Genomic DNA, 24,555 nt, shown 5'->3' with positions numbered 1-24,555 from the left:
TCTGCAATGAGTTTGGTTCAAAAAATAATATCCTACCTCGAACGAAGACATAACCACTGTACTCTTCGTAGTATTCTCCCATCACCACACGTAGAGTGTAAAGACCTTCATCTTCCTTGTTTGCATGAGTCAGCGTTAATGAAGCTCGCTCCCCAGTCCAGTGCATCTGGACCCATTTGGATGGTGTAATAAGAACACCTAGAAATTAGAGAATTTCATGAGAAGAACTAGGTAAAAACATTAAAGGAATGCATTGAGAATGCAGTGAATAGTTTGAAATAGATTGGAAATATACAAGAGACTATTCCCAGTGTACAATTTTCTATCTTCAAAGACAATAATAAATTACAGCTAATTCTTCTCTCATGTCAGTTTTGTCTTCATCTTCAAGGTTTACATTCAGAAAAGAACACCTTTTTGTCAGCTGTTGCGCTACAGGTTTGTGTAATTACTTTTAAAATGTAATATGTAGGAAAAGCTATGTGGGCTATGTAGATGAGGCACAGAGATGTTAGAACTTTTAGTATTTAAATTTGTTTAAGAAAGATAAAAGACATTTTCACAGCCCTTCCTCTGTTTTCTAACTGTGGTTTCAGTTCACAATGCTAAATTTTGAAAAACTTTGAATTAAAAAGAGGAAATATTAGTGCTTAGAAAGCCTAGAAAATGTTGACCAGATCATGTCATTTGCAGATGCTGAAAGAAGTAAAGATCTACATCAACGAATGTAGCTCACCATTTCTGTACCATTCAATGTCTGGTTTGAAGCGCTTGATATCAGGACTGATGACAACCGTGCAGCCCAGACTCATCGTCTCGCCTTCCCTCCCAAAGGCTACATCAAACTTGTCGACAAAGCTGATTTCAAACCTGGAAGCATAGCCATGCGGGGTAACGCCAACTGTATAAGGGGAAAAAAAAAACTGGCTGTTTACCTTTTCTTTCATTTTGAGATAAAAGTAGTTAGCAAAAGTACTCAATGATTATGAATACAAGCTCTGGTAAACTTAGAGGTATAAATAGAAACAACATGTATTCAGAAGTAATTGCAGAGTCATATAGTGCAAGCACTTACTATCACCAGGAATCAATTATTTCTCTATTCATATAACTCTAGTTTATTTTATCAGGGAAAGGCTCCCTCAGAATTTCATTCCAGAATTTCCAAAGTTTCAGATCGAGTGTTTTGTCATTTTATTATCGTATATATAACTTAAGCATTCTTCTATTTATGACTACTGATTTGTTCAGGTCAAGCTGATCTTTACCTAATATTTCTCTTTTCTTTCCCTGTTTAACTCCTTGCTCCATCTCAGGGCAGTTTTGCCCACTCAGCATTCATTTTTAAAGCCTAAGTCTTTTTGAGGGGAGCTCTCCACTCCCTCAGCCATTCGTGCAGCCTGTACCTGCTCCTGAATTTACCTTACCTGATATTGTATTACCTGAATGATGCAGTATTCACAGAATATTGTATGTGCTTTATACCTGTACTGCACATACGTGGCACAGGTCCTTCCATCATTCTTTTGAAAAGAGCTCAGCTGATAAAAGATAGGGTCACATTTTCCTTTTCCACAACTGCCTTATGCTGGTAGCTCACAGTCTTCCTGTGTTCAATGCATATATACAGATTGTCATCTTCTTTTTCATCACCAAATGATAGATCCAAAATGACATGGAAAACTTATGGCCTTTCATTTTGTAATAGTGTGTAATCTTATTTCTGTAATTTCAGAGCTTCAGTACATAAATGACATGTCATATGCCTTTGCAGCATATCCCTCAACCTATCTGTGATGCTAAAATAAAAGAAATGTCTGTGTGTCTCATCTGTCAAGCCTTCCATGCACAGGGTGCCTAGGGTACTCAGCACTCATTATATGCTAGTAGATTTTCTTAACATTTCTGATCAAGGAAGTATCCACGCACCGTTGTAAATGACTTCAAAATGTGAGGTTCTCAGGTAAAACAAAGTATGATTTTTATCTTGATACAGCCAACGTATTCAGATTTGCTTCTGACAATTTGATTTTTTCTACAACTTCTTGCACCACATGAAATCACATAGCAGCAGACAAGAACTATTAAGTCAGCCAGTCTACTGAAGCACATGCACCCTCTAGCTTTTTTCCAGGATATGTTTTACATACTGCAAGATATGAAGTGTCTCTCTGACGATTTTATTTCATGTTCAACAGCAATACTAAAATGATGCTTCTTGTATAAGCAAGTAACCATACACCTAGAGGGTGATGACATTGTCTCCTGCAGGTTAAGCTAAACACTATCTAAAATTGGAGAGTTCAGTACCTTTGAAAGATGACCAGCTTTTTCCTTTTCTTTTTTTTTTTTTTATAATGTTACAAAATATTCTGCTTAGTCATTTGTCATCATGTCACAACTGTAAATGGAAGTGTCAAACAAACATATATTGCAACTTACGGCTCAGAGGCATGGAAACAGTCCCAGCATGCAAAAGACTTGCATCAAGGTCTCCTTTGTACCCTAGATGCACACACAGAAAAAGAGCAAGCCCAGTCATTATCACCATGAGGTAAAAGGCCTCTGAGTCACAGAAATGAAATTGGTAACGTGCATTTTACAAATGAAAAAGCAAGGAAATATTTTGCAAACCTACTCTTTACCACAAGGGAAGCATAAGCTGAAATTTCTCCTTTAACATTCATAGCAGATGCCCGGTACTGAGCAGTGTCATCAAAATCACACCTAAAATTAGAGAAATTATTAGGTAGGGCACCCATTACTCCTTGGCATACCCAATCCTACATTTTATATCAAAACAACCCTCAGAAATCAGGGTAAAATCTATAAACAAGTAAAAGCGTGGGAGATAGACACACAAGACAATGGACTGGCTGTAGCCATTAAGCTTTTCTCAGTATTAAAAATTCATGTTTGAAAAAAAAGTTTCTTTTCAAAAATTGCATACAGATTTGAAATTGACAATAGCAGAGGTAGAAAAAAATGTCTGATAATATTTAAGTTATTTCTAATTTACTTTCTCCTAGGTAGAGACGCCTAATGTGGAAACTCGAAATGGTAGATAAAAAATATTTTCAAAAGGCACCTAATAGTACCTAGATTGTCAAATTTAGATTATTGCTGAAGGTCGAATTAGCTGATTACATCTCAGGATTTCAGTGGTTTTTGACAAAATTTGACTGCAAAAATTTCCCAGTTGGAGGATGAAGATGTTAAAGATCTTTTTTTGTGTGTGTGTATAAGTGAGGACTCCTCCGTTCTGTTCCTCATTTCAGTAAGAATCAGGACCTTGCTATATTGAAAAAATATTTAACTCAAATGTTGTTACCCTGAACTAGATATTTCTCATATTTAACTGTACTCATGAAGGAGACAAATGGAAAAATAGTCACAAGTATTCTATATGTTTCTGAGTCAACCATAAATAAAATAATAATAAAGATAAATAACTCACTTAAGTAAATGGCATATACTCTGCTGAGGAAAACCAGAGCTGCTTCAGCGTTTAGTAGATAGCATACATCTCAGCTGTACAAATTTGATATCTCTTATCTTTATATCCCCAAGAGATATGTTCATGCTTTGCAGGTCTCAGTCTACAGCAACATTTCAGCATAAGTTACTTGTTAAATTATCTAATATTCCCTTACGTGCTAATCTCCAGTGAGTGCAGCCCGTATCGGTTTTCAATGGTATACTTGCCAGGGTGAGTTTGTACATCGATGGGCACGTTGTTTTTGTACCTATGGAAGAGCAAAGAAACAGTGCATCACAAATGGAAAGTATATAATTATATATTTTAAAAGGTCAAATGCTTGGTGTTTGAAACATAAAATCAATTTCTGCATGTTTCTCCTAGATAAAATATAGTTTATCTTGGGAAGGCATTATATATCTTTGGAAGTTTAACTTCTCTCTTTCTTCCTCTTTTCTGCTCCACGTGAATTTTATTTTCTAGTTAAAGGAAAAATAGTCTTGAACGTGATGAAAATAAGCTTATATTATCATGAACTTCAAGTTGCTACTTGTTAAGGAATGGATGATTCACATGAGCAACATTTCAGTTTTTTCTGAATGGCAAACAATAAAAATTTTGTAGCATTCTTAATGACTAGGTATTGTTTTGGTTTGCATTTTTGATGTAATTTTGAAACCTGCATATTCACAGAAATGCCATGTAGGAAATAATCTTTATTTTTATTTTTACTTGCGTAATTAAGTTGGTGGAAACCACGAAGCAGATAGACTGGTAAAAAATTGTCTTGATCAGAAAGTGCATTGCAGTGAGGTATCTGGCAAAAGCTGTGGTACCAGAAGTTTTTACAAGTGCATACTATGAGTATTTTCTTGATTCTTATACTATGAGCATTATCCTCAACGGTGGGAGTCAGGTAGGAAATTTTACTGTTCATAATTCCCAGTAAGTAGTTTGAAGGAATGAACCAGTACTGATTGGTAGTGAGCTGGAATTGCTGACTGCAGAATTTAAATGAATATTTACATGAGACTTGCAGAGGGACAATTTAGTGGTAGGTTCTTTCTCACCAATCATTGCTTAAACGGTCATTCATTCTGGAGAATACATGGTGTAACCGCATAGATGTTCAAGTGAATCCTGTCTTGAGTGAGCAGTATGGAACAAGCTGGCAATAGGAGTTTAATAAAATCAAATACTGAATTGTATTCAGTACTTCTAGGTTTGATTTGAGGTCTATAAAGAAGAAATGTTCCCTAAGATAGTGTAATGCTTTAGTACAGCTTTCCCTGTGCTGTGTATATGAGGGAAGTGGGAATGTAAATGGTGATAGATAAAAATGTCTTCATCTCACACTTTGGTGTAGCGCAAACAAACCCTTCTCTACAGAAATCATAACAGATAGCCAGCCAAAGGGTTTTGCTTCTTCATTTCTGAATTTAAAAATCAGTTTCCCTCCCAGTTGTAAAACTGGAATGGTCTGTTGCCAGTGGCGTGCCCCACTTCACCAAAAGAGTCAGTAATATCCAATTTTATTTTTACCAAGAATATTAGGAGTTTGCTATATATCAGTATGCTATATACTGAGCTATATCTGCAATAAATCTGAACACTGCCTTTCAGCACTTTTAGTGTTATGCAATAACATATGTTTCCCTGACTACAAATATTTGGACAGAGTAATACACTGGGATTTGTCCAAGTGCCAAAGTGAGCAAGGATCTTAAACCTTAATGCTTTTCATCCCAATCTTCCTGTCAGTAAAATGTCTATGGAAAGGGACTTGATGCAGGACAGTACTCTCTATTCTGGGCTTCAGACATTTGCAGATCTTCTTGAACACATTACAGATCTCCTACTACATTATCCTGACCTACAGCATGGGTCCACTAAGAGTAAATCCATTCACCACCTCATCTGCACAATGGCATCCCCCTGGCTGGCAACATCTGGGCATCTTTATATTCCATATACTGTGTCAAATAGTTTAGAAAATAGAATAATGCTACTTGCTCCCAGTGTTTTCCAGGGCATACGAAATCCTGTGGAACAGGACTTGACTCTTTGATCTCTAATTTTCCTCCAAAAGGCTGGGCATCCCTTGGATCCCGTTGGTAGCAAAGGCATTTCATGGCATGCAGTGCTGTGCAGAAACAAGTTTTAAGTGAGTCAAGCCAGCACTGAGACTTCTTCTGTCTTCATTATCAGGTTACTAAACAATAATTAATTCAGTTTTCACTTATTTATATTAATCTATGGCAAGAATAGGGCTTATGTTAGAAAGACCACTTGTTATTTCTGGAAACGCAAATTCCAGAAGAGCCAAGTCATTAGTTAATTTTGGACTGCAACCTTCCACTGTCAATATGCACTGATAGCTTATGCTTTCTGCTACTGGTTTCAAATGTCCTGGGTTTTCCATATGCTTTTTCCAAGGGAGTCAGGGCAGCTGCATCACACAGCAAGATTTTCTCTACAGAAAGTCCACAAAGCTTTATAATTTATCATGCGCAGCATGAACAGGTCTTCATTGCTTATACAAAGAATGACTGTTTGGAGTACACAACTGACATTTAGTTAGAAATGCTGAATGAAAGCTGACAGATCCAGGTCAGAACTATTCCCTAATTCTGAGCAAAGACACCTGCTGAAATGGCTGTGAACTCATCTTTTCCATTAGTAGTCCATGGCAAATAGAAATCCCTTTGGAATTCAAATGTACTGTAAAATAATGCATTAACTTCCACCATCCACATTTAGCAAGTAGATGAAAGGCTGGTTCACAGTGTAAGCAAAATCAAATAACTGAAGTCTTGGTTTAAGTACATCAGGTTTTGGGGAGTAGAAGTAAAATACAAAATACGAGTATTCCATCATGGTATAATAGATGCTTTATATTGGCTCCACCAATAGAATATCCATAGAACTCATTGCTAATTAATGCTTAATGCTGAACATAGGCTTTTTTTTTTTTCATTTTGTATACACATTCATACATTCTATATACACATTTGTCCTGGTTTCAGGTAGGACAGAGTTAATTTTCCTCCTAGTAGCTGGCAGGGTGCTATGTTTTGGATTAGGATGAGAAGAGCGCTGATAACATGCTGATGTTTTAATTGTTGTAGAGCAATGCTTACACCAAGCCAAGGACTTTTCAGCTTCTCGCTCTGTCCTGCTAGCGAGCAGGCTGGGGGTGCAGCAGGAGCTGGGAGGGGACAGACCCAGGACAGCTGACCCAAACTGGCCAAAGGGGTATTCCATACCATCTGACGTCATGCTGAACAATATATAGGGGTGGCTAGCCGGGGTGGGGGGGCCGGCTGCTCGGGGATAGGCTGGGCATCGGTCAGCGGGTGGTGAGCAATTGCATTGTGCATCACTTTGTACACATTATTACTATTATTATTATTATTGTTATTATTATTGTTATTATTTTCCCTGTCTTAATAAACTGTCCTTATCTCAACTCACAGGCTTCACTTTCCCGTTTCTCTCCCCCATCCCGGAGAGGGAGGGGGGAGGGTGAGCGAACGGCTGTGTGGTGTTTGGCTGCCAGCCGGGCTAAACCACAACAACATTCTATAAGAATCTTTTAAATTAAAAAGTGACTATCAAAACTCATTTTGTTTGAAAAACTTATTACCTATTATCTTAACAACTTGACTGTGTTTGTGTAGCATGAAAGAGTTAAGAAAGACCAGCATAATAGATAGTGAGACTGTAAAGCTTCACAAGTCACTGTTAATTAAGCTAAATTAAATTCCAGTCAGGTTAAACTTTAATTCAAGTCAAATCAGACCTTCAGCTATGACTAAGAGTATATTTTGGTGTTCTTACAATAATGACTTGGTCCAAAGACCATGTGTATCAAAAACCTCCAACAAACTCTGAAGATTTCAGAAGGTTTGGATGATCCTAGATCTATCTGCAGCCTTTGATTTCAAATAAATATGATGTGTCCTCTATGAACGTCCTGCATCTTGAGATTTCAGTTTTATGGAGATTCAGTAGTATAACTGCTCAGCAGCCAAGCAGGTAGTTCTTGTTAATGCTTTTGGTTAATGGCATTTGTAGACTACACAGAAGTACTTGGAAAACATTCTCTTAAGGATAGTACTGAAGATCTATGTATTTGTACTGTTGTTACACAAATTATTTTGCCTTTTAGTATTTTGCTTTGTTTTTGTGCAGTGACTTGAAACGTGTTTGCTATAAAAAGGGTGTCCTCTGTACCTATATTTTTACTGATCTTGTATTTTTACTGAAAAAAAAATCCATATTCACTGAGGTGAGTTTAGACATTGTTTAATTGGTGACTTTCAGTGATACAAACTTACCATGTAACACGGGGTTCTGGCCAGCCAGCCACCGTACAGTGAAATTTGACATTTTGCTTTTCCCAGACAGTGTGAGAACGAGGCTTAATAATAAACTCAGGAGGATGTAAAAGTTTATCTTGATTCAGCTTTTTGTGGAATGCCTGAGTATCTTCTAGCTGGAAAAGAAACAACTCATCATAAACTTCTGCAGTTATAAGTGCAAACTATTGATTCTCAAAAGCATTTTTGTATTTTTTAAAAGCAGTAAAAAAGTATGGAAATTTAATTCTAAAATCCAGATAAGCACACTTATTGTATTTATCTCACTTGGACATGGAAAACAATGTTTTCATTTTCAAAAGATCTCTTTCCAAAATAGCTAGATTTGGTTTTCCCAAATTTTCTCCTCTTAAAATGATCCCAGGTAAAATAATTTTCTACATTTAAGTTTGGGTTTTGGTGTACATGGTGAATGGTGAAATGGGCCTGAAACTTAGATGTCTTCTGTACTCCTCTAATGCAAAATCATGTATGCCTACAGCATCTCTGACAGATGTGCTCTCAAACCCTTCCTGCTGAGGGGAATCTTTCATCCTCCCAGGGTAACTGTTTCAACTGCTTGACTATTCACAGAGCTGGAAAAAAGGTTATTAGTATACTATAAATCTTGCTTTCTGCAAATTAAACTTTTTGCCCTAACTTTCATGTATATGGAGAATTACAGCTCCCTGCATTAAGGCTATTAAAAGAAGACAGCTTTTATAATCCTCTCAAACTTTAATAAAATGTGCAATACCAATATTACCTACATTTGTTGTTTCTTACTTCTGGATATGTTCTACTTGTCCTCGACATTCATTAAATGCTAACTATTCATTATCAGGGGCCCAACAGTTTCTAACACAATTAAATTACTGTCTCCTATGTTTTAATAAAAATACCTTTATTGATACATTCTAGAAGGACATTTGTTTTTATACAACAGAATCTTGATTTTGACTGACATTTTATTATAACTATTATAACTCCCAGATCCTTCAGTACTTCTACCTAGCCAGGCATTCCCCACTTTACACTTCTATGTGTAGTAATTTCCATTTATTATCAAATTTCACCTTCACTATTTCTCAATTTTTCAAGATGATTTTGCATTTTTAACCTTGTCCTTCAAAGTGTTTACACCCTTTCCAACCTCATCTCATGAGGATATTTTAGAAGCATATGGCCAATTCTTCTGCTCAGAACATTAATAAATCAGCTAAACAAAACAGATTTTCTTTTGATATATTCTCCCAGTCTGGTCATAATGTATTTGTAAGTACCCTCTGAATATTGTTTTTTAACAATTTGCACAACAATATCAAAGCTATATAAAATAGTTCCAGATGCTTTGACAGTTGCCTCCATCATCATTGTGATTAAAACCTGAGGGTAAACCCTTTGGACAAGCTTGTTCCCAGGCCATAAAATGCCAGATTTACCCCATCACTTTCTTATCAGCAAGTGCTGCCTAGAGACTGCCTTGTGGTTCAGGTTAAGGATGCTGCGCCATTCAAATAGGTGTGGGCACAAAAAAAAGAGAATTCCCCTGCTCCATTCTCCCTCCCTGTCTCCCAGTATTACAGCAGAGTTCCTGATGCCTCTTTTCTTATCCACCTGACACCAAGATAAGAAGACTTTAAGTCACTGAAAATATATTAATTGCAAATACTTTGGTCTTTACTGACATTATTGAGATTGCCCATGGTGTAAATCAGGGCTCTGATGTGCGAGGCACTTGACAAACACCAAAGAAAGAAGACCCATGCTGTTTACAGCTTTGTGTTCATTTCTGCTCTTTTACCGTTTTCTTCAGGGCCACACGTTCAGCAGACTCCCGGATCGCTACTTTCCTTGATTTTTTCTCATGACGTTCCTCTTCAGAAGATGACTTGGCCACTTTGCTGACACTAACTCCTTCACCGGTTGCAAAAAGGTTCCTCCTGGCAACATATGCAGCACTCTCTTTAATTCTTTCTTCTTCTGTGTCTGTGATCCCACTGACGCTCACTTCACTGAAAGAAGGTTTAAAAAGTAGAATGCCATTGGAAAATGCTGAGAACATATTCCACTTATTATTTTCTATCAAGTTAGCCAACCACAGTGGATGTAAAATGTCCAACAGCCTTTCATAACACATTTCTGCTTTGAGGATCATTACCTCTGGAACCATCTCATGTATTCAAAGCAGAAACTTCACTGTCTGAAGTTGTAGCCATTTTCAGTGTCTTTCTGTATAATCATGTCATGTACACTTTCCATTTGACATCTATCCTGCTGTGGTCCTGTATCTCCATTGCTATAGTGACGAGTGTCAAGCACACCCACAGATCTGCCAGGCTTAAGTATCAGTTAGAGCTTTTGTAGCAAAAATACCAAAGGGGTGGGGGATAACTGTAGCTGTATTTTGTTGTATATTGTATATATTTGGTATATTTGTGATTTATACAAAAACAGAACATCACTGCATATCACAAAAGGTCTCTTTGTTATGGGAAAATTCAATCATTCAACGTGTGATTGATCTTCCATGTGTTTTCATAGAATCATAGAACAGCTTGGGTTGGAAGGGACCAAGAAGATCATCTTGTTCCAACCCCCTGCCATAGGTAGGGATGCCACCCACTAGACTAGGTTGGCCAAGGCCCCATCCAGCCTGGTCTTGAACACCTCCAGGGATGGGGCATCCACAGCTTCTCTGGGTAGCCTGTGCCAGTGCTTTACTACTCTTAGAGTGAAGAATTTCCTCCTAATGTCTAATCTAAATCTATCCTCTTTTAGTTTAAGACCATTCCCCCTTATCCGATCGTTATCTACCTGAGTAAAGAGTCCTTCTCCATCCTTTTTATAAGTTCTCTTTAAGTACAGTAAAGCTGCAATGAGGTCTCCCCAGAGCCTTCTTTTCTTCAGGCTGAACAGCCTCAGCTCTTTCAGCCTGTCTTCATAGGGGAGGTGCTACAGCCCTCTGATCATCCTCGTGATCCTCTGGACCTGCTCTAACAGATCCATTTCCCTCTTGTGCTGGGGGCCCCAGACCTGGATGCAGGACTCCAGGTGGGGCCTCATAAGGGCAGAGCAGAGGGGGACAATCACCTCCCTCCACCTGCTGGCCACCCCTCTGGTGATGCAGCCCAGGACACAGCTGGCCTTCTGGGATGGCTCACGACAAACTTTTTGTCCACCAGAACCCCCAAGTCCTTCTCTGCAGGGCCGCTCCCAGTGAGTTCTTCTCCCAGTCTGTGCTCATGTCCAGGATTGCCCCAACCCAGGTGCAGCACCTTGCAGTTGGACTTGTTGAACCTCATTAGGTTCACATGGGCCCATTTCTCAAGCTTGTCCAGGTCCCTCTGGATGGCATCCCTTCCTTCTGCTGTATCAACTGCACTGCTTAGCTTAGAGTCATCTGTAAACTTGCTGAGGCTGCACTCAATCCCACTGTCTCTGTCACTGATAAAGATACTAAACAGTACCGGTCCCAGGACAGACCCCTGAGGGACACCACTCGTCACCAGCCTCCACCTAGACATGGAGCCATTGACTGCAACTCTGGGTGCAGCCTTCAGCCAATTCCTTACCCACTGAATGGGCCACCCTTCAAATTCATCCCTCTCCAATTTGGAGATCAGGATGTCATGTGGGACCATGTCAAAGGCCTTGCAGAAGTCCTTTCTTCACAAAGATAGTCTTCACAAAGATGATTAAGAATTTTCTTGAAGTATCTCCTTCAGGCTTTCTACAACACAGGAAAGAAGTGGTACTCTCAATGGGTTCTATCCTGTCTTGAGAGGCATATGTGGAAATATGAGTGCAGTCATATTGTTTTGGCACTGTCAGGACATTATAGCTCCTATAGTAGTGCATACACAATGAGAATTCCTTGACCTAATTAGAAGCATTTATATCTTTTTGCTGAGTTTAGTTACTTTAGATTAACATTAGATGGCATAATGAAAAGAGGCTCTGAGTAAGTACTAGTTAAGTGCCATCTTGCAAACACTATAGAGAAAGTAGCCTCTTATTTCCAGAATGCACTCAAACACAACCTCATTGTTTTGTCATAAAACACTTACTACTGCTACAAATCAAAATATTTTTTCTCTGTTTTCTCTAAGATTGCTAATGTTATGCATTTGATAGGACATCTCATCACTCAGGAAAATATGGATTCAAGCCCATAACTAACTATCCAACTCCTAATCTTTGGAGTATGATGTCAGTTCAGTGAGATGCAAGACAATCAAATTGTAGAATATGATGTAAACATAATTACACATAAAAATTCCTCAAAAGGCTAAAAAATTACTTAAAAGTTTCAAGCTTTGACTTCCCTCCTGTTCAAACTCTGCCTTGAACTTTCTGAGTCTCAGACTGCTTTTACAGGATGATCCTTAAAAGTATCGATGGGGTAATACACTTCACTTGTGCATATCAGCTCCCCACACAAATATCATCTAAGCTTCAGAGATACGACAGAGATTTCTGAAGACACCTTTGAAAACTCAGTTTAATGCATGTGAATGTAGCTATCTACATTCACTTTAAATGAGTCAGTGGCATTTTCTTTCAAAGGCAAGCTGACATTATTTTCTCCTTGATTACAGTAGGTAAGATCTCAGCAACTTCACAATACGGACCCAATCCTCAAGGCATAAAGCATCATCTGGGAGCTGATGAATATCCTCAGTCTAATACAGGACTCAGCCTAGTTGTCTGCAGCAAAGTTCCCTAGATGCTTTTGATCAACAGTATTAAATATTTAGATTTGTTAATCATTTTTTTCCTGTTATAATCTTCCAAGATCAAAGAGAAACAAGTCCTCTGAAATGATGAATGCATCAGAAGCTGCACAGAGTACCATTTAAGAATTGATTCTGCAGCCTTGTCTCATGGGTTTCAATAGGAAATACTTCTCAAACAGAAACAAGAGGATCAACCTCCAAATGGCACACACAATTATTTAAAGAGTATCTGCCATCTGCAGTCCTTTGGCTTAGACTTATTAGTGGCTGCAAAGAGTCCCATGAGCCATATCCAGTATCTTTAGCACCTATGGTGTTAAATCTGGGTCCAGATATTTTGTTATCTGGAATACTGGCTGGCTCTCCCTAATTTTATCTTGCAAGGATTAGGCTAGGTGCTTAAGGGGAAGAGTTATGAGCTGAATAATCTGAGTGAAAAAAAGTTTATACAGCAGAATCCAAGGGTCTGAAATAGAATCAAATCATGGAAAGGGTGACACTGTGCTGAAGGTCGTCCAGCAGCACGAGCAACAGCTCCGATGGACACACAGAGAGCTGACCTTTATAAATAACTATTCCTTGTAACAGCTATCTGCCTATGGGAAGCCACACATCAGTTTCACAAGGGGAATTTGGGAATGACATCTAACATGCACATGATTCGATAGGCTTCAGCTGTTATCTTTCAAACAAAAATAAATATCTGACAGGAATGTGGCATTCAACTTCTGCAGCCTTGGCATGCACTCGTGAATGTGATGCCAATAGAAAAAAGACTAAATCAGGCACCCTGAAATGTTTCATGCCATGTTGAGTTGGGCACCCTAACAACTACCATATGCCTTTTTTAATACTTTTAAACTAATTACAAAAGATCTGTTTGGGTCATTTCAGTGGCACAAAAGCACAGAAAACTTTCTGAGTTGCCATGTGCAAAAAGTGATACTGATACCAACAACAGTAAGAAGATGAAGAATAGTGACTGAGATGTAAAAATCTGTTGGTGTCCTTTAGTGTGGTATCCCAAAGCATCACACTGACACAACTCAATGATGTTACACACCATCACGCTGAATTAGATATTACAGTATTCACTGAACAAAAAAGTGAAAAGAAAAAAAAGGGGGGGGGGGCGTGATTTGTTAAGATCACAGGAGCCTGTATAAAATCTAAGATACTCATCCAGGAGTACTAGCCATCAGTTGGGATTCCCAGCTATTGACCAACGCTATAAATTTTACTTTTGTAGACTCTAGGCACAATAAAAAGGGAGCATATTTGTGTTTAAGGGCATGGGAGACAGATGGCAGAAACACTAGGTAAAGCACATAGGTAGTGAGAAACCTTGAAAATATGTTACTGCAAGCTTTGTGTGAGACGTATTTATGTATTTCTATCACAGTAGATATAGCTGGAACGCCAAAGAAATCCTTTAAAAATGCAACAGTGTGTGCTTCTGAAGGTTGGTGGGGTCAAAGAGCAGTGAATCTGTCACATAAATCTGTAAGGGGTGAGTAAATATTACTCCAGGATAGTGGAAGGGAAGGAATAAAAACCAAAACTGCTGGTCTCATCACAAAAACAGAATGCTCAGAAGGCAAAAGCAATGATGTCTCCCACTGGCAAGGTGGAACTTGGTCTCACATGAAGGCAAAAGTGACATTGTTTACTGAGTGCTGACCAAGCAGCAGGCACAAGTTCACTCACTCACAAAAACAGCTTAGAAGTGTCCCATGAAAAATGGGTGGGGCAGAAGAAAGCCAAGTTGGAGAAAGGTTTCTGTTCAGCTGCAGGTGGGCAAGAGATTTTTCTCCTGGGCTCCAATCAGAAGTCTGCTTTCCACACCGCACCCTGGTATGGATCAACCTGAACAACTGGCTACACCTGACCTGTTGCAGACTCCTAATAAGATCATTGTGCCACATCCAGAAAAGGGCAAGGGAGCCTCCTTGCTTGTGTGGCTTCTGGCTTCCACACAAAGTTCACATTCAGCTTTACTGAGGACAGTGCTGCAGTAAAACGTATTACATCAGTAATAACCATGCAATAAATACCACCAACACGTGAGATCAGCATGAATCATTATGGCGGATTTGAGAAATTACTTGGTTTCGTTCCAGGTTTTCCCTGTGCCAGGACAAAACATTAGCACATTGGTTCATCGTTTCTATGGTTAATGTGTGGTAGGAGACATTGGATTACAAGCCTTTAAACCACAAGAGTAAGCTAAATAATGCAGACAACATGTTTGTCCAGTTCCCAGTAAGCAGTGTTATAATTATATCATAGTTTCATAGAAAGTGGCCCTGGTGACGTGTTTGAAACAAAGACCAGACACCTGGATTCATTTGTCCTGGTTCTGGATGACTGACCTCCATGACGGACTTTCTGCCAGTCAGTTAACTTCTCTTTGTCTTTTTATCACTCATGTGAAGTGCAAACAATCACCTTCAGATCCAGGAGTGTAAAAAAAAAGATTAATGCAGTTGTTATTTTATAATTAGTTAATAAAATGTCAGAAGTAAGGCACCAAAAAAAAGGAAAATGGACATACCGTCCTGTGAATATAGGCACTGAGTAGTCTATGGCTTCATTTTCTTTGTCCTCAGATATCAAATTCTGTTTTGCTCTCTTTGCTTTGGGACTCATCTTATAGGATTGATCTTCAATCATTAAATTGGAATCTTTCAGTCTGCAATAAAAATCATATTGTTAAATTCAGGGGAAAAAAGCTGTTAAGAAACACTCCAACATAATATTAAAGTACGACATGTTTTTGCTCTCTGTTTAGTAAGAAAGAAAATATTGTCTTTAATAACCATGTCTTCAGAGTTATTAAACACATAACTAAATGCACTTTTGACAAAGGGACCATTACAAATATTACACTGATGCCCCTTGATATTAAATTTAAATACAGAGAATAATCAATATACCTGCACATGTCATTGCTTGGTTTGAGACTTGGAGAGTTTATGTACATAGTTTTGGTAGGTCTTGAAGTCACTGAGACCACCAAGTAATTCTGGAGATCGTGTCTGAACCGATGACCTCTACTTTCCCAAAATTTATAGTTCCCAAATTGTCTGGTCCCCAAACAAAATACTGTCAGTGGGCAAATATATTCAAGTTCATGATGCTTTTAAGTCTTCTTAGAGAAATTATAGGGCAGTGAATTGTCCAGTAACTGCTGTTTCCATTCCCACTGGTCTCCCATACTACCCCAAACTACTGAAAGCACAGAGCTGAGTGAAGTAATGTCATTTCACATTGCCCAGATAGGTGGAGAGTGAGTGGGAAGAAAGAAAAGCAAACCAAAAGAAAGACTTCTGGAAAACCTGGGAAAGACTTCCCAGCTAGTGGGGAGGACTTCTGATGAGTATGAAGCATATTTGAGGCAGTCATATTTGGGTTTATATTTAACATGCTTACAAATCATATTAACAGAACTCCAAATACCTCCCTCCTTTTCTCCAAATGCAATACTCCATCCTTAGCTGCCAGATTTATATCTCAGAGATGGAATATCCCCATTAGCTGTCAGACTTTTACAAATCCCTGAATTGCCTATTCATCTCTGTCTCGGCATTGCCAAGGGAAATCATACATGAACCTGCTTTTGGACTGGAGCTTTGTTTGCATGACATAAGACAGCGGGGCAGAATTAAGGCCACCGTTTCTCAGCAAGGCTCCTGAGCCCAGACCTGGACCATTCTTGCAGGGCTAACCTGCTCCCAGTCCCCTGGGTAGGGCTGGTGGACTAATAGCCAAACCTCATACTAGCACTGGGCCCCTGAGAATGTAAAGCATGTAGAATGTAATATTGAAGATAAATTCTTTACTACCCCAGACAGCTGGGGAGGGACTCCAAAGGAGGCAGACACAGCTCTAGGGAAAGAAATCCAAGCAGAAAACACTTGGGAACAGCCCAGACAGAGTAAAGCAAAAGGTTGCCCCCTTCCTGGGTTTGGCAATGATATGGTACAACCACTATGGTCAACCAGAAATGCATGGAGGCAACTCGTTGTCAAATAAATGGTGAGAAAAAGCAAAGCCATATTATTTATTTATTTGTTTGTTTGTTTATTTATTGTAGATGAACTGTGGTCTGTAAGGAGCTGCAGTCCTTTACTTGTTAGATGACTTTTATACCTGTCCTATTTCAAGATGGGGAAACCTGGAATTGTGAATCTGCCATCAGATTGCCTGGAGGCTTTAGGCTGAACCCTTTAGGAGACCACTTGGCTCCTGATCATTTCTAGACTGAGAAAGATCACAGTATCTTTTGGACTTCAGTTTAAATGTCAGGAATTTTTGATTTTCATGAAAGTAGATGAAATATGGTGAAAATCTCAGCTCAGGTGTTTTCAGAGTTGTTACATCCAAACCTGCTCATTATTCCTAAAGCAGAATTTGGCTATCTTGTCAGTTTGGTTTTCAGTTCAGGTCTAGATTCTGCACCTGTACAGGGAATTAACGGGCAGCATACATAGCAGTTCCCATCGCTTTCTGCCAGGTCTTTTGTTGATGTCTCCTCTGCATGTTTTTTTCTTTCTTAGGCTCTGAGTTTTTTTATTGTTGTTTGTTTGTTTTAATCAAACACTGCAAGTAGCTGAAGCTGAATAACTCATCTTCATTTTTTTCTGCCTACTACTGCTGGCATTAATTAAAATATCCCTCAAACCCTTCAGATTAATGCCAGGGATCTCCACCATAGCCTGAGAAACTGGGGTGGAATTAGGACTTTCTTGGAGGTATGATGAATAGGATAAAAATACCATACATGAACAGCTGATTCCCAGTAACTCCAGAGTTTTCTAAGCTGCATGTCTCTTGATCAAGGCATCTTTCCCTGCAGACATTTGATTATTTTCTGGATTACTACTCCTGGGTCCTTCATATTATTGCATGCTTTGGCTGGCATAGTGAACAGTCCTCATGTGTATGTGCTCAGAACCAGAAAAGCACCTTTCTAGATATTTTTTCCTTTCTTCTTTTTTCAGCAGCTGCAGTGGGAGTCTTTGTGCCGTCTTGTAAGAGCAAGGGCTGCCTCCAGGTACTTTGTGGTGGTACAGAGCACTCAGCTATCAAAGCCACAGGTGATAGCTGCAAACTGAATAACAGATCCACATTGGTCCTGTAGTTGTCTGCTGGATTCAGGTTCTCTGACATGACACTGATCAATTTACTTCAGTTGTTGCTCTTCCAACAAGTTGATCTGGACTAAGCAAGACCCCTGTGAGCAGTGTTACATTGAGTAATGTCAAGGGTGCTTTTAGGCCAGTTTTCTACTCCAACAATAGTCAAGAACAGATTTAAAAAAAAAAAAAAAAAAGTTCATATAGAGAAATACTTTCCCTGATAAATCTTTTTAGTTTCAAGCAAAGATCTGAGGATGTCCTGAGTGAGAGGCTGAAATCATTGCTGTAGCAATATAGGTAAATGGCACTTTTTTTGAACCCGTTTTAAATTGTGATATTATATATATGTGTATATATATATTTTTTTTTTGCTGCTTACCTGCTTCTCTGTGTGAAGAATAGTGGAAAAAAAATGTTCCTCATTCATTCTCTGCAGATCTTTCACTATTTTATACATGGATATTACATTCTCACGTTTACCATCTTCCCAAGGTAAGAGCCCCAATACCTACACCTTCTCTAGGTGTCCTCCCACTACTGTTCTTGATGATCTCTGATCCTTTCCTGGTTGCTTCTTGGGATGGGATGGTAGGAACTGCAGCCGGTATTTCAGCTACAAGCGTACCTTGGATTAACACACTGACAGAATATGCTTTCTGTTTTGTTCTCACTTTCTCCCACAGCTGTTCCTAAGTTTCTAACTGGTTTTTGTCCACATCAGAGAACCCAGCTGGTGTTTTCAGAGGAGTATCCAGAGTAACTCCAAAATCTTTCAGAACTGGAGTGCATAAACCAAAAGCTGAGATGAATAAATTTGAAGTGGTAGAAAATGTTTCTCCTTTCCAAACCCTCCTTATGTTTGCATCTATTCAGGGTGAGCTGTATGGAGGCTAGTGGAAATGTATATTCACATGGCCTCTTTGCACATGAAGACAAATTGGTCATTACTTCTATCATGACATTTGATTCTGTTTTCCTTCTTTGTTATTACTGTTTCTTCTTGCGCAATACAAAAACCAAACCCTGCCTTACAACCATTATTTAGGTAGCCTAAGGGAGGACTCTGCTTTCTTGAACCAGATTCTAAAATCTTGCCCTTTATTTTAAAGTGTTCCAACCTTTTACCTGATATGTGGAACAGAATCTCCCCAGAGGAGAAGGAGCAGGATATCAGTGCTCTCTAGTTTCGCAGGGAGGAACAGTACCATGACCTTTTAGCAGCTTTCAGCCTCATTCGATCTGCCCAGCTAGCATATGTATATTTTTTTCCAGGTCAGATGCTATCTGTACTGCCTTATCAAGGTTGGTGACCCAAACTCAGTGTCCTCATTTCTTGATAAGTTTCCAGCATGTTAAAATATCAATGCCAACATTTTCTTAGTCTCTCATTAGAGTCACTGAATTTATGGAATGAAATGGGAGCTGGATGACTGTAAATGCTAAAGGCACAGGTATTGTCCTGAACAGCCTCTATCAGTGCTCCCTCTAGCCCAACAGGGGAACTAAATACAACATTGTACAGGGCCTGTGAAACTCACAAGCAGAGGTTTTGTTTTGACGTCCTATTCCCATATATATTCTCATTTATATCTTCAAGATATGAATATACTTCAGTATGTTGGCACTGCCCTTGTTTCTGCATCTGAAGGGACAGGTTTCCTACCCTGCACAAAATGATCCTGAGCCCAGTGGAGGTAGAAATGTTTCCTAGGAGTGGACCACAATACCCTATTTCACAATTATTCCACCCCAGCATGAAAAGGCATTTGTAAGCTCATTTACACCATTAGAAAATCATGCACCTTGTCCTTAGCATGCTTCTTTAAATGTTTCTCTCTTTCACTTAATTCCACCAGCAGAAAGGGATGCATGTGGTATACACCATAGCTGCAGCAGAGGAGGAGCTCCATTAGCCAAGAGGAATTTCTTAAGGTGTAGTTACAGCAGGGAAAAATTAAAAAGAAATGAAAGGCTTTTTGGCTTTTCACAAGAAAGCTCTTTAAAAACAGCTTCTAAAGTTGAGAAGCACTCTTTGGTGACCAAATTCATTTTAAGTTGCTGACAGATTTGTCAAGGGCTCAGGCAATATTGCTGGCAATAATCATGCTGTTCCCTCACATAGCTTCCACAACAAGTTTTTTAAAGGGGAATTGTTTCCACATGGCAAGTTGCATTAAATCAATTTCCATGCTTGGCTGTGATGTTTGGAAGCCTTCTCCTTAACCCTCACCTATAATAAACCAAAGGATAAGCAGTGCCAGCACGGAGGTCAAGATCATGGTCTTCTCATGTTTCTTAAAGTGTAATATTTATTCAGTCCTATCCTGTTCCCAGTTACGTTATTGCTCAGAAGAGCATTCACTCTTACTATCTGGCACTTCAATTAATTGCAAGTTAATAAGATGCCTCTCCTGTTTGCTAATTATGCTATGTCTTCTTTGCTATTTCTCCTGACCTGGATATAAATGTAAATACCCGAGCCAGAGCAATAACTTTTATTTTCTCTGTAAGCAAGCCTCTGGCCCATTTGGTGGCAGATAACCACTCTGTGACACAATTATCTTTGCTTGGGATTATCTGATGCTCTCACCCAGGAAAATTACACATGGAAAAGCAATGGAAGTTTGAACAAAGAACTTCAAAAAAAAAAAAAAAGAGAGAAGAGAAATGAAGAAGAGATAAGGGACTTAATCCAGCACTCCAGTTTGACAGCTACGAGATTTGTCAGACCTGACTCAGAGCTTCTCAGAAGCACATGGAGAAGCCATGGAAGAAGGCTGCTGCCTGGCTCTGCCATGGGAGTGGGTGGCAGAACCATACAGGGGGCACACAAACCCCACCAGCATACCCCGGCAGGACAGGAAGGGGAGGAGGACGGGTGGCCACTACCACAGCTTTGGGACAGAGCTGCCAGCGGGCAGCTGGGCCTGCAAGCCCATCAGGATCCATGGGGTAGCAGCAAGCCATCACTCCTTCTGGCTCGGCGCAGGGCTGGCAGTGGCCCCACGGGCTGGTGGAGAGAGGGCTTGATGTGAAGCGGCAGCCCTTGCATGATGAGACTTGCTTGCTTTTATGAGTCCAGGATTTTACAGCTTTGGCAAGTGGTAACCGACAGAGCTGAAAGCCTTCGCACTTGCTCTTAGTTTTGCCAGCTTTCATTTCTCTCCTCTTCTTCAAGCTGTCATGGGTTTGAAGAAAGCTTGAAATGCAAGGAACAGGCAGCCCGTCTCCAAATGGAGCCTTTTTTGTTGCTGCAGCTCCTTCAAGCTGTCCATGCTCTGGGCATGTTTTCCACTCAAGCAAGGCTTGAACATCAGAGAACTGGGATCAAACCAAGGTCTTGCAGGTTACCCAGCCCCGAGTCCTTCGCCACTGCTTTCCTGTGATAAATTCCTCACATAGCACTACCTGCATATCAATATTGCCTCTTTATGGATACTCATTTCTGTAAAGCGGCTACAGAAAAGGATGAGACACATTTTGCAGGAATAGTAAAGTTTAGCAGAAGCTACTTCAGATAGAAATAAGAGGTGGCTTGAATACGAGCTCAGTATTTGAATGGTATATTTTTCTCCTTGGGCTCAGCAAGGTTTATCCTCAAAACAATATATCCACAAAACTATTAAACATAAATGTAGATATGATACTAAAATCCAGTGATATGCAATAATCAACTGTTACTTAAACAATTTTATCTGATTTTGGATTTGTGTGCACATTCAAGTTTCAGGCAACCACCGGTGCTCCAGGTCACCTAGATGCAGCATTTTGATTCAAGGCCTGTTCTACTTTTTGAAAATTGAAAGTGTTTTAAGACACTTTCGTTTTTTCTGTTACACCATTTCTTTCGTAATGATGAAATCAGAAAGTCTTTGATTTGCCCCAATTCTTTTAGTAACACTTTTTGTCTCCTCATTATCCCTTGAAGTGTTTTGGGTTTTCGTGGGAAGATAGCATGAACTTGGGAAGAATTACTTTAAATTGCCACAATTAACAATATAGTCATGGTATTCTTCTACTTGTACCTCTTGCAAATTGCACCAAAATGGCCATTAAGCAGTTGCTTCAGAAACCAAATAAATACCAACGTTGAGGACATATTAACCATTAAATTATGTTAAATGTTGCCATTCAGAACCGTATTCTCTCGTGTATTAAATTTCATTCAAGAAAGGTTTAAATTGGTCAATCTAATCTCCCAAGTCCTTGTCTCCCATAGCAGCACTGAGTTTCTCCAATACAAAATCAGGATCACAGAGAGACATTGCAGCTGAGGCATTCTTATCTCTGGTTGCCAGGATAGTATGAGGTCTGTTGGCAACTCTTGTACTACAGAGTAGCTTGCAAATAGCACCAAATATACTGTTTCAAAACAAAAGCTATTATTATTATTATTATCATTATTATTATTGTTATTATTATTAAAACATGTAGGAAATCTAGAAGTGTTTGAAGCTCTCTCCCAATACAATTTCAGTACATTAAACAATTCAGTTTCCTTTAGTATTGCTTTGCTGACATTGCTGTTCTTGGTGAGAAGACACGTTTCAGAAGAAACATCTGACACACCTGTGTCACTGAAGTGATGGTAAATGAGGCTAGGCAGCAATTATTTTTACAAGTATTTTTTTTGTAACTTCAAGCAACGTTCCCATTTATCAGAATATTTAAAGTTTTCTATGAGAATAGGGAGGCTTTGGGTTATGGTTAGCAGCAACACATAGGCACAGCTGTGCCACCACAGTGCAGGAACAATTTGGGAAGCCTTCCCCTACCTTACTCTCTCTAGAAACATAGTCCTCAGTCCCACCATCTCCAGTCTGCTTAATCAGCAGGTTACAAATGAGTCTCTTTTGCTACTCCATTCAGTGATTAATTATTTACACAACGGAAATGGTTTCAACAGGAAAAACAGGATATGATCTAGCCCAAGATAGTCAGGCACTCCAGTCATTCATTTGGGCTCTAATTGCCTGAAGTTCAAATTCATGAACAAACTCTGGCAAATAGAGACATGACCCTGAACTTCCTGAAAGCCAAGTGAAGGCTGTAATCACAAGGCATTATTTACTATGGTACAGGTAGTCTTTCATTCAGTGGTTTTGGCCAGGATTCCATCTTTATCCAAAATCCCTGGAGGCCATTTAGTTTTCAGAATTCAAGTTTTCCGGTGAACAAGCCTTGATTAGTTCTGCTAGTAATACTCTACATTTTATATTAATATAATGGAGAGCAGATGTTTTGGTCTATAATTTGTTTATTATTTCCTCCACTGCTAACAACTGATCTAATCTTACTTTAATGCTCCCCTAATTTCTGTTAATTTCTGAGATACATTAAAATAATGTGAGGTTATGGTATCTAAAACATTCTGCTAATGTATTGATTGAGCAATATTTACTTTCTTAAACAAAAATCATGGCAGCTTACCATAGCTGCTCTTCTATTGCAAGATGAACATTTCATGTACTCTTTGAAAATAGTATGCCTCAACCTATTTCCACAGTGAAATGTTCAATTTCTTGAATCACTCAGCACAAAAATGAAACATTTATTCCAAGGAATAATTGTTTAATGATATATGGGCATGTCAGCTCAAACTTAGGAGAACAGCTCCAAGTTCTTTTACTGCTCCAACGTGGCCAAATAAGAGCCAGCCCCAACCCAAAAGCTATCTATCTCAACATTGCGGATTAGCTTCAGCTCTCCTAGTATGGCAAAACCATTGGGTGGCTCATGCCCAGTCAGTTTGGAGAATGAATATACAACTCGTATCTGTCATCATTCAGCCACGTCAGCATTGCCAGTGCTGTTCTCATGCCAACCCAACCATCACACACGAGTTAGCCCAGCAAATACAGCTGACCAGAGTTCTTCCCAGTCTCAAAGCCAAGGAAAAACTCCAGGTCTGGAAAATATGTTAATACAAGTTACGGAGCTTGTTTGTGTTGAAGAACTGGAGAGTTTTACCATTGATTTCAATAAGAGATGGTTAGACATTTTTGTTTTGGAATATTGTTTCAAAGGTAGATGTACTTTTTGCCTTACCCAAGACTGTAGGCTTCAGATCCCAGCCTGTAGGCTGCAGCCAGCTTGTTGATTGATTCAGATCCATGACTATAGGCAGCTGAGCTCTTGCTGAGGGCTTCAGAGTCAAGACTATAGGCAGCAGATCTTTTACTTTGTGCAGCAGAGTGATCATAGGCTGTAGATCCATAGCTGTAGGCTGCTGACTCAAGGTCATAGGCTGAAGAGCCACGGCTGTATGCTGCTGAAGACTCAAGGCTGAAGTCTGCTGCAGAGGCATGGCGATAGGCTGCAGAGCCCCTAGCATAAGCTGTAGATCCTTGAGCATAGACAGCAGATTTGCTTTTGGTTTCCTTTTGGTACTGGCTTACAGTTGACTGCAGTGCTTTATGGCGATATGCACGGTCATAATGGTCATGGTGTCTTTGATAGAATGGTAAAGACATCATGAGTGCCTTCTAATTTTGTTTTTGCTGCACTCTTCTGATTGTAGATATAACAGGACTGTCTGAAAAAGATCAAACATAAAAACTAACATCAAAGAAACTTCAGAGCTAGCATACAATTAGTAAAGAACAAACTAACATGAAACTTAAACATTTAAAAATTAAGTGTAATAAATTTAGGGCTCTCATTTATGATGTTTCTTAGACTTTAAGGTAGGCTCATATTTAAGTTTCAAGAAGTGCATATGTCATTCATTGGGAACAGAAATCTTTGCATTATTGTATCTGATCATTTGTAGTTGATTTCCCTGTTCTTACTGCAAACTGTTGAAGTTTCATGTATTCACCTTTTCCAGTCATTAC

The 24,555-nt window shown here is 39.2% G+C and overlaps 1 protein-coding gene across 2 annotated transcripts in view; it reads right to left on the bottom strand.

Moving 5' to 3' along the window:
- MYOM1 (myomesin 1) overlaps window positions 1-24,195 on the bottom strand; it is a 73,101-nt gene extending 48,906 nt beyond the window's left edge. The window contains exons 1-9 of one of the 2 annotated variants that reach the window (XM_035564142.1): window positions 23,768-24,195; window positions 15,133-15,270; window positions 9,644-9,854; window positions 7,819-7,976; window positions 3,654-3,746; window positions 2,639-2,727; window positions 2,443-2,505; window positions 737-901; window positions 37-198 (exon numbers count right to left, since the gene is read on the bottom strand). In XM_035564142.1, the coding sequence (XP_035420035.1) occupies window positions 37-198; window positions 737-901; window positions 2,443-2,505; window positions 2,639-2,727; window positions 3,654-3,746; window positions 7,819-7,976; window positions 9,644-9,854; window positions 15,133-15,270; window positions 23,768-24,195 (1,507 nt within the window). Of the gene's footprint in view, window positions 1-36; window positions 199-736; window positions 902-2,442; window positions 2,506-2,638; window positions 2,728-3,653; window positions 3,747-7,818; window positions 7,977-9,643; window positions 9,855-15,132; window positions 15,274-23,767 lie in introns of both variants that reach the window. The other variant, XM_035564143.1, reaches the window with a different exon arrangement.
- Window positions 24,196-24,555: the final 360 nt, after the last annotated feature.

The sequence above is a fragment of the Cygnus atratus genome, chromosome 2, assembly GCF_013377495.2.
Source record: "Cygnus atratus isolate AKBS03 ecotype Queensland, Australia chromosome 2, CAtr_DNAZoo_HiC_assembly, whole genome shotgun sequence".
Lineage (NCBI taxonomy): Eukaryota > Metazoa > Chordata > Aves > Anseriformes > Anatidae > Cygnus > Cygnus atratus.
The sequence above is the reverse complement of the archived record's forward strand: the minus strand, read 5'-3'. Positions and strand labels throughout refer to the sequence as shown.